This window comes from Limanda limanda, chromosome 14 (assembly GCF_963576545.1).
Source record: "Limanda limanda chromosome 14, fLimLim1.1, whole genome shotgun sequence".
NCBI lineage: Eukaryota > Metazoa > Chordata > Actinopteri > Pleuronectiformes > Pleuronectidae > Limanda > Limanda limanda.
In genome coordinates this window covers 26,869,853-26,879,236 of record NC_083649.1, presented here as the reverse complement: position 1 = coordinate 26,879,236, position 9,384 = coordinate 26,869,853, and the positions used below count along the sequence as shown (strand labels likewise).

General features: G+C 39.7%; 1 protein-coding gene across 2 annotated transcripts; it reads right to left on the bottom strand.

The window, feature by feature from the left end:
- Nucleotides 1–1,046: 1,046 nt before the first annotated feature.
- On the bottom strand, nt 1,047–8,945 carry smfn (small fragment nuclease). 2 transcript variants are annotated; one of them, XM_061085995.1, is made up of 8 exons: nt 8,875–8,943; nt 8,679–8,744; nt 7,710–7,793; nt 7,548–7,625; nt 7,184–7,295; nt 6,983–7,091; nt 4,651–4,704; nt 1,047–1,544 (listed from the first exon to the last, which is right to left on the bottom strand). In XM_061085995.1, exons 2-8 carry the CDS (start codon nt 8,724–8,726, stop codon nt 1,412–1,414), a joined length of 618 nt encoding a protein of 205 aa, XP_060941978.1. In that variant the 5' UTR covers nt 8,727–8,744; nt 8,875–8,943; the 3' UTR covers nt 1,047–1,411. The 2 variants fall into 2 exon arrangements, with proteins under 2 accessions (XP_060941978.1, XP_060941977.1); XM_061085994.1 differs by having other exon boundaries at nt 8,679–8,945.
- Between the last annotated feature and the right edge of the window lie 439 nt (nt 8,946–9,384).

The following is a 9,384-nucleotide window of genomic DNA, read 5'->3' as shown; positions in this document are numbered from 1 at the left end:
TGTCTTGTTTGTTATTTTGGTTTAATATGGCTCTTGTGACTATGTTGCATGTAAATAATTATAAAGTTATCCTGCCTTATAATTAGGGGCCGGAATTGTAAGAGCCATTATGCAGTATGTGTGTGTATAGTTAAATATTTATGTTGGTTTATAACTTCTTATATTATTCAGGTTTGTAGTTTAAGTTTTGTACAATTGAGCACTGTTTGTGTTTTTTGCAACAGTTTCATGAAGCCGTAAGGCGGATCTTGATATCAGGTGGGTGGTGAGCCAGCGGGGCTGGTTTAGAGACGCACAAAAAGATTGGTGAGTTTAAGGAGTCTGAAGGAGTTAAGATTTTAACCATTGCTTCCAAAAAAGGCTTATCTCCCCGTTTCCAGCTGTTTAGTGACATTTGGGATGATGTGTGATGAAAAAGTCAAGATTTTAACCATTTCTTCCAAAAAAGGCTTATATCCCTGTTTCCAGCGCTTTTCTGACACTTGAGCTGATATGTGATGAAAAAGTCAAGATTTTAACTATTGCTTCCAAAAAAGGCTTATCTCCCCGTTTCCAGCTGTTTTGTGACATTTGGGCTGATCTGTGATGAAAAAGTCAAGATTTTAACCATTGTTGCCAAAAAAGGCTTATCTCCCCGTTTCCAGCGCGTTTGTGACATTTGGGCTGATCTGTGATGAAAAAATCAAGATTTTAACCATTGTTGCCAAAAAAGGCTTATCTCCCTGTTACCAGCGCTTTTGTGACATTTGGGCTGATCTGTGACGAAAAAGTAAAGATTTTAACCATTGTTGCCAAAAAAGGCTTATCTCCCTGTTACCAGCGCTTTTGTGACATTGGGGCTGATCTTAACACTGTTTCACAATTTCGTAGCTTGTGAATGGAAAAATATTTTGTCTGAAAATAAACATTCTTCACTCTATGCTCAATGAATGGCATATTTAGTTCCAGAACCAATCCCACCCAGAATGCTGTTGGGAATCCCATCGTGCCCTCTCACTCTCTTGTTCCACTTAACTCCAGAAAAGAACAGGTCACACAAAAAACAATTTCAATTCAGGACGGGTCAAAAAGTTTTATAGACTGATAAAAAAAACAAGATGTCACGGGCGAGGGGGGGGTTCATTTTCAAAACAAGGAAAACTTAGAGAACCAGATTACAGATGTTGAGAAAATAAAAAAACTGCAAAGTAAAAATGTGACTTTCAAACATTACTCCTTTAAATTTAGGTCCATTAAATATTTATTTTATAAACTGGTACTAGAATCTTGCTCCCTTTGATGAAACCTCAACATTTACCTTTTGAATAATACTGGTACAAAGTATCAATGGGAATCTACATATGATTACTAAAATCAATGATGAACGGGTTTCTTTAGGAAACGAGCAACACAACACTGAATACTGTCGCATTCATATGTGACAATTCTTGTTGCTGTCACCATTTTCAACAACTTTGCACTTGTTATCTTCGGTTGTTGCTTTGAAGATGTTGGCTCTGTAGTACTGCAGCTCTTTAATGCTCTCTCGGATGTCAGTCAAAGCCCTAAAGGAGAAAACAAAAGATGTAAATGAATTCCTTTTTTCATGTGTGTTCTGAACCTTCTTTAGAAAACGAAAATTAAAGGGTAATTTTGAGTAATTTCAACTTTGATTTTTTGCGAGTTTTACGATCAGTTCTCTTAATTATGAAACATTCAAATTTACATAAAGACAGGTTTAAAAAGTTAATCTGGCGTTAAACTGGAAAATTACAATTCCTTGTAAACATCCATTACAGTTTATGGACCAACTTCATGCTTCAGCATTCACCACCTGTGTTTATTCTGTGTAATGCACAGTTTTGTTTGAACAAGGGATCCAACAATAGTTACATCCAAACCAAAACCAAATCAAACAGGGGAGCAGGTTTTCACAGTATAATTATAGACAGTAGGATATGTGCAAAAATGCAAGTTAAGCTCAAGATGATTTTGGTATGATTAGGTCAGCTACATTATGGTAGAAGTAGAAACATCTTTCTATAACATACATTAATCAAACACTGATATATTCAGGGGCAAACTTGGGGTTCAGTGTCCTATACAAGACTTTTGCATGCTGAATGCGGACAACAGGATCCAACTGCAGACCGTCTAGTTCAGGGGTCAGCAACCAAAGGCAAGCGTGCCATCATTGGCACTTGGCGCCAGTATCATTGGCACACAAGCCTTTTCTTATTAAAGAAATGTTCAAAAGGTTTTGCCGTCAAGCAGCCTGTATTATTTAGCTTGATTGATGTTAACACCTCCAAGCTACTAGGTGCCAGTAATGCGCCATAGGTTGGATGCCAATCGCCATTAAATAATAGGAAGAAGAAGCCTCCCAGCCGGCACTGCTGCATTTTCCCACATGAATCAGCAGTTCAGGTGTATTGGTGATGGCATGCCTGCTAGCTAAAAAAAACGAAGACACGGGCATTTCAGCTCTCACGGGCAGAAGACTATGGCTTTGTTTTTCATAAGGACCGTGCTGTGTGCACGTTATGTTTAGAAAATGTTGTTTGCCGAACGTCCAGTGTTAAGCGCCACTTTGAGACAAGGCACGAAAGAAGTTTCAAGGATCAGGCAGACAAGGGAGAATCCATCAAACGTGCCGTGTCCAGGTATGGGAAGCAGGCCAACTCTCTCAAAGTCTTTGTCACTGCCAAAAACCATGTGACTAAAGCAAGCTTTCACAATTCTGAATATGAGTGCGGTTGGTGGGGTTAATGACAAACTTATTATTGCAATCATAATAAGATAAAAATGTTTCTTTAAAGTGTTGTTCTATACCCAATATGGCAACTAAGTTTCACATTGGCACTTATTGTCAAAAAGGTTGCCGACCCCTGGTCTAGTTAGTAGACGACCCGCCCTACTTCCTGAGCCACAGCCGTATATCGCACAAGAGACACATTCGGGACAGATGTCAATACCAGGTCTGACTCTCACCATCTTCAGTTGTGCTTTCCTCAGGATTAATTTTTTTAAGTAGTCCTCAACACAAACCTTGCTCTGCTTTTCTCTCACTTGCTTTTTTTAGTACCAGTTCTCTGCAGCATGTGAGGTAGCTTTGCTGAGGTATTCATGAATAGGAAATACTTTTATATGGGTGTGAATCATGATCACAATTGTATTACAGTTAATTGTAGTCTGATGATGCTCCTGTACATTTCCTGTTCCATCCTCCTTGCACTCGTAAACAAAACCCTGAGATACTTAAATTCTTCACCTAAGGCAGCAGCTAACCCTCAACCTAGTGGGCAGTTGAGGGTTAGACGTCGTCGTCAAAAATCGATGACCAAAATAGTCGCTGACGATGACCAAAATAGTCGCTTTACGAATTTACTCGTCGATGATTCGTTGGTTACGTCATAGCGCGTGTTTCTCGTGCCGCGCACCGGTACTGAACGTCGTTTTACCGGAGGTAAAGGTGCTGATGGAAGTAGCTGAGGAGTGAGCCATCTCGCTCCCTCCCTATCTCTGAAAGTCGCGCATGTGCAATAGCGTCAAAACACGGTCCAATGTCGGCGTCCGCTGCCGCGCGCAGTCGCGCACCAGTAAGTAAAAAGTTCGGGAGAACTTCACCCGTAACAGCTCGAAAAAAACTACCTGCAGTATCTGTGCGGCGGACCTGTTCTCCATGGAAGCAGGACACGTGCATTTGAGGAGGAGGAGTCACGTGTGACTTCGTAACGGAGACGATGCAGACTCGCCTCAGTCAGATGTTATATATAAACCATAGACTGATATAAACGTATATACCTGCGCGCAGGATTCTAGAATCCATTACAAAAATATGGTTTAAACTTTTTATTAACGAGTTTAAAAGCGTTATGTTATCCTATTGCCTGACAAACGTCTTTTTTTTTATCAAAATGATTTAGTCCAAAGAAGACTGAAGTTTCGTTTGTTGATGTTTTTATAAATGTTATTTTCCCTGTCCCTGTGTTTTTGTTAACACGAAAAATGGATACTTGATTTTTAATTTATTGTTAGTACCAGCACCTGGCCTGTTCTTGGTTCACTGTAAAAAGGGAAACTTAAATTTAAATAAAATTTTTTTATTAGCACTTTGCCAGTCCTTGGTTTTAAATGGACAAAAACTTGATTTGTCTTTGCTTTTGTGTCAACTGTACCCTTATATGCAACAAAGTTTATTAAAAGACATTTTTTTTAATGAAGTATCAATCTTTATTGTCTTTATTTTCAGTCATCACATGCCTCGAACAACCTCAAGCTAAATTTAAAAGCTGTTTGCTAAAAAAGAGCAATTGAGAATTTGTGTCATTCATAATCCGATTAGTCGATTAATTGCTTCAATAATCGGTGACTAATCGACTATCAGAATAGTCGTTAGTTGCAGCCCTAGTGGGCAGGTTTGGCCTGCCTCTCAGCTAGGATTGGCTTCAGTCCCACTGTGACTCTCAATGGATAAGCAGTTTAGCTAATGGATTATGCTAAATAGAATAGAAAAGAAATACATAAAAGCATAATGGCATTAACAAGAAGGTTGTCTGGAGGAGGAAACATCTCTTCTTGACATTTTTGCAGATGGTGCAACAATATGGATCTATCATTATAGACTAAACAAACATTACATTATATTAAAGGGGTTTTCTCATCATTTACCTGTGGTTGGCTTTCTTATGAGGTGTCATCTTGTATTCCTCTGGAAACCACCGTCTGAAAATGCCAAGACAAAAAACAAACCCAAATTAATTTTAAGTGTCATACAGGATGTGCTATACAATTTTTTCCATTTCATGAAGTTAAGGATTTCACAAAAATTATTTTGGGGCTACGATTGTTGTCAGAGGAAATATCACGATTTTCGTTAATATAGAAGGAAAAAGACACATCAAGCAATATACAGCCAACCGACGGAAGTTGTTCTGTTTAAGTTGGGCTGAACGAGTAATTGCATTTGCAAAAAAAACGCGATATGATAAAACGTGATTCTCTAACCGCAACGTGCGTGATTACAACGTGCGAAAGAGAGTAGGGCACTGGGCTGCCGTCCTCACCCACAGCCAGAATGGCGCGGGACAACAAAACTCCTCTGATCCAGAAGATAGCGAAGCAGGCCTGCATCACCTACAGGTCCCTCAAGTCTTCGGCCGACGTGGCGGACACACAGAGCGAGCTCATCTCGCGGTGACCGCAGTGCAGGCGGCGGACCTGAAAATCGCTCCCCGGAAAAGCAAGCCGAGCTCCGGGGCGGCGGGGCTCCAGAGCCCCCCGGTCACCTGCATGCACATCTGCAAGACGGAGGTGTTCAGCATGGGGGTGTTCCTGCTGAGGCCTGGCGCCTCCATACCGCTGCACGACCACCCGGACATGAACGGGATGCTCAAGGTCTTTACACCGCCTCATGTCTGCTGTGTTGTGGCTCCACACACACTCTGTCTGTTACGTGACTTGTGTTCGAAAGGGTTAAAAACCAAAGTCTGAGGAGTGGGACCATTTCATTAGCTTCAGGAAACTGTTCATACATGCAGTTGTACTGTTTGACTTTGTGACCTGTGCATTTCTCCGCTTTTTATTTATAACTTTATTTACTTTGATTTTACAAAATATTTTCAAAGTAGTAGAGGCAAATTCTGTGTTTCAGTTGTGTGTAAAAGGTTACTGACTTGGGAGCAGTAAGACACCTATAATTTCAAAAAGGTACATTGTGCACACAGTGTTTAAAAAGTTCATGCCTTGTGTTTATACTTACAATAACTTTGTTTAAATTACTTAAATGCACAAAGCCACCGATTTGTTGTTCTTGTTTCTGTAATGAGCAGTCAAATTAAAATAACTAAATTGTAAAATGTGGGAAAGAATATTTTACACTAAATGTATCTAATATTGTGTTGGTCATATTTAAATTATTTATTACGTTTTGTTGGGGAAAAAAAGATAAAATAAAAAAATCGCATATTAAATCGCAATCACAATATTGGGAAAAAAAACAACACAATTAGATTCTTTTTCCAAATCGTTCAGCCCTAGTTTAAGTGTTGACTAGTTGTGAAGAAGTAAACGAGCATGCTGTACTGGTTCAAGGGGGTTCCTGGGGGGGGGGGGGGGGGGGGGGGGGGGGGGAGTCAGCCGCTGCTTCAGAGCTGGTCAGAAACCAAAAGTAATTTACGTAGATTACGTCAGTTCCCTCTTGTTTCAGTGGCTCGCACACATACAAAACTGATTGGCAAGAGATTTCACCTCACACACAAATTATGTGACTCACAAGAGGCTGGACACCATAGATAGATATCATAGTTTTTACAATTGTTACGGTTATGAAACCATGACATAATGAAACCACGTTTATCATAAAATAGGTCAATTGCGTCATCCCTACGTGATGTACTACCAAGTAGAAACACTAATCTCTGAGTGTGGGAATAATCACAAAACCTACGCAGCAATGCAATGTTAAAAGTGGGCCTTTGATATTTAATCCATGAGTTTCATTGGTCAAACTCAAACAAGGCCCAGAGCTGTCACTTTTTATTTGAAATTTAAATATTAATTTGAATGTGGTGAGGTTGGATGTTTATAATTGAAATAAATGTATTAACCTGTTTGAAAAGATATACATAGATACAATATAGAAGTGCAAGTGTATTGGAGCGTCAGAATACATAACAAGAAAACTGAAAATCATGTCAAAGTCAGTTGAAAAGTAACAGTCCAACAAGGCCTTAATTAGACGTGCAAGGAAAGTTCCTAATAGGTATGCTAAATAATCGAGAAAAAATTATATTGTATTTATTATTGAGTGTTTCCGTATCATGAGGCTACTTAAAGAAGACAGGTGATAGATGAATTGGAATTCAAGTATTCAAATGCTTCTTTAGACATACTGATACAATCATATCTGAACAAAAACAGAGCACTCAGAAAAGGGTAGAAAGTCAAATCCAAGAAAGTTTTCATAATTTCTCAAAAATAAACACCCCACAATCATACTGGCCTGCAAAGCTCCTTGATTGTGCTGACATCAATGATTCTGTAATGAAGGTGGTACATAAACTGCGACATGTACTTGTCCAGAAACCGCTTGTCAGCATGAACAGAGTTACCTGCAGGAAAAGAAACCGATGGACATGACTGTAGGAGCTAAACCAGTTGAATTCCATCACATTTCTGCTGCTGGTGCCAAAAAGTAACTCACCAGCAAGGGGACACTTTCCAGGTGGGGTGTGCTGTCGGACAAAGGACAGAAACTCGTACTCTGCTTGTTCCAGGGTGATTTTACTATCCCGTACAGCCTGCGTCAGTCCTGACTTCAACACAAAGGCAAAACACTGGCTATGAACATCACTTAAAACTTAAGGCTGCTGCACACTAGAGGATAAGCGGGCCGATTTTAGAGCGGATTATGCCCCCATGAATTGCAACGACTCTCACACTCACACACACGACCAACAGATTAAAATAATTAATATTTGAAACTCATATAGAACTGTGACATCTATGTGCCCTGTATGATTTTCTATATACTTTACTTCAAGCCCCTGACCACATAGAAAGCTTACCTTTCCATGATGCTCTTTACACCAGTCGGACATCCCATCAAGCAACTCATCCTTCTGTTTAATTATCAAGTTGGGCCCCTGTCAATCGAAAACAAAATGTGTTTAATTTACAAGGCAGTTCGAAGACAAGGGGAACTCCATGGGCGTTTATGCTTATGTTACCTCAGCCAGAATGTTCAGGTCTGAGTCAGTAATAATGCACGCCATTTCAATGATCTGGTCCTTCTCAATGTCGAGACCGGTCATCTAAAAAGTATACACAAAAAACATAAAGATTGAGTCTTCATCTAGTATCTGTCTGATATTTTATCACATGTTTTGAGATGCAAGCATGAAGGAATGAAAACAAATTACTCAAAACAATTCCAACCAAAATTGTGACCTTTGAGCCTGCTCTCATACATTGTTAATGATGTGACACTGCAGTTTACAGCAACATTAAAAGGCAACAGTACGTTGTGTATTTATATTTAAAAACAACTTAAATCCCACTTAGCTATTCCATTTAAAGAAACTTTTGTATTATCGTTGTTATTATTGTTGTTGTAAGCTACAATTTGGAGCCAGCTGGAGTGGCATGTCTGGGACTGACTGACAGCAGTACTGGTACCACAGGAGGGGAGCAAGAATCGATGGGGGAAAAAAAGGATGCTGTAGTTTCAAATCATGAACACCAGTCAGTGTTGTTAGAAACATCTACTGTTAGCATATCTGAATAACATGACTGCTGCGGCCAGAAAATTTACATCAGCAGTGTGATTGTGTGCTTGACCACACATTCAACAACTGGAGTTCAAGCGGAATTTGTGTGTAAAAAATGTATTTAGTATTTAGAAGCATGTGTTAAATATTTTGTAAAGGCATGGTAGCATGTAACTCTTTACGCGCCACACATTGCACATTGTTACACTGTAACCATATGTCAATCTGTATGAATTTAACGTTCTTCACAAAAGAAAGGCAGGAAGGCAAAACGTATATACAACTCGTATTTTAAATTTAAATTACATGTGGTTCTGTCCTTCACATCAGCTAGTGACACACAGGGTGTTAAATAACACCGCCCATCAATTTACGTGGCACTTCCATCATATCATACATGCATGGCAGATACCCATCCCAGTGACTTGCCTCCAGGTCAACCCACACCATTCTCTGGGAACTCGCGGTGAACGCCATGCTGGTTTTTCTGGACACCTGTAAGTAAAAACCAAATCTGTAAAAAATGCCGGTGCCTATCTCCAGTGCGGTGGATGAGTTGACACTGCTCAACGACCAGTTTCTCTGCACAACGCTGTGACCGAAATTGCACGCTGCTCTAATATACCGGAGGACGGACTGCTTCATGAAAAGGAACTTTCGTGTAGCAAGAAGAGCCTTATTAACAGCAGTTGTATCTGAACTGTCGTAAAAAAAAACTAACAATCACGTCAATGCCGTCTTCTTCTTTGGATTGGGCAGACTACACAACTCAATTGCGCATTGCTGCCCTCTACTGTTGGTTGACAGTAGAGGGCATGCCACCAGCATCTTCATTTCAGTCCAATTGTCCAGGTGGAGTTAAATTTGCAGGGTAAAGAGTCTCTTCAGGAGCTCCCAGGTCTTAAAACAGCGTCTTTCTTTAATTTAGTCAATTATGCACCGAATGAGAATGTGTCAGATTGTCCCTGAGCCTTTATACTCACAGTTTCCCTACAATGGACTACAGTTTCCCCACTGTTGGACTTTTTTATTATTATTATTATTATTATTATTATTATTATTGTATGAGTTGTTGTTTATCACTGTTATTGTTTCCGCTTAAACCTGATGGTACACAACTCTTACAGGTCTGTTT

What these genes read in the sequence shown, in the direction of transcription:
- smfn (XM_061085994.1), bottom strand. Translation starts at nt 8,894, where the DNA reads ATGAAGCAGTCCGTCCTCCGGTATATTAGAGCAGCGTGCAATTTCGGT. An exon ending in TGGTGTGGGTTGACCTGGAG is followed by an intron (nt 7,794 to 8,678) that starts GCAAGTCACTGG and finishes TATACTTTTTAG; the next exon opens with ATGACCGGTCTCGACATTGA. An exon ending in ACCTGAACATTCTGGCTGAG is followed by an intron (nt 7,626 to 7,709) that starts GTAACATAAGCA and finishes TTCGATTGACAG; the next exon opens with GGGCCCAACTTGATAATTAA.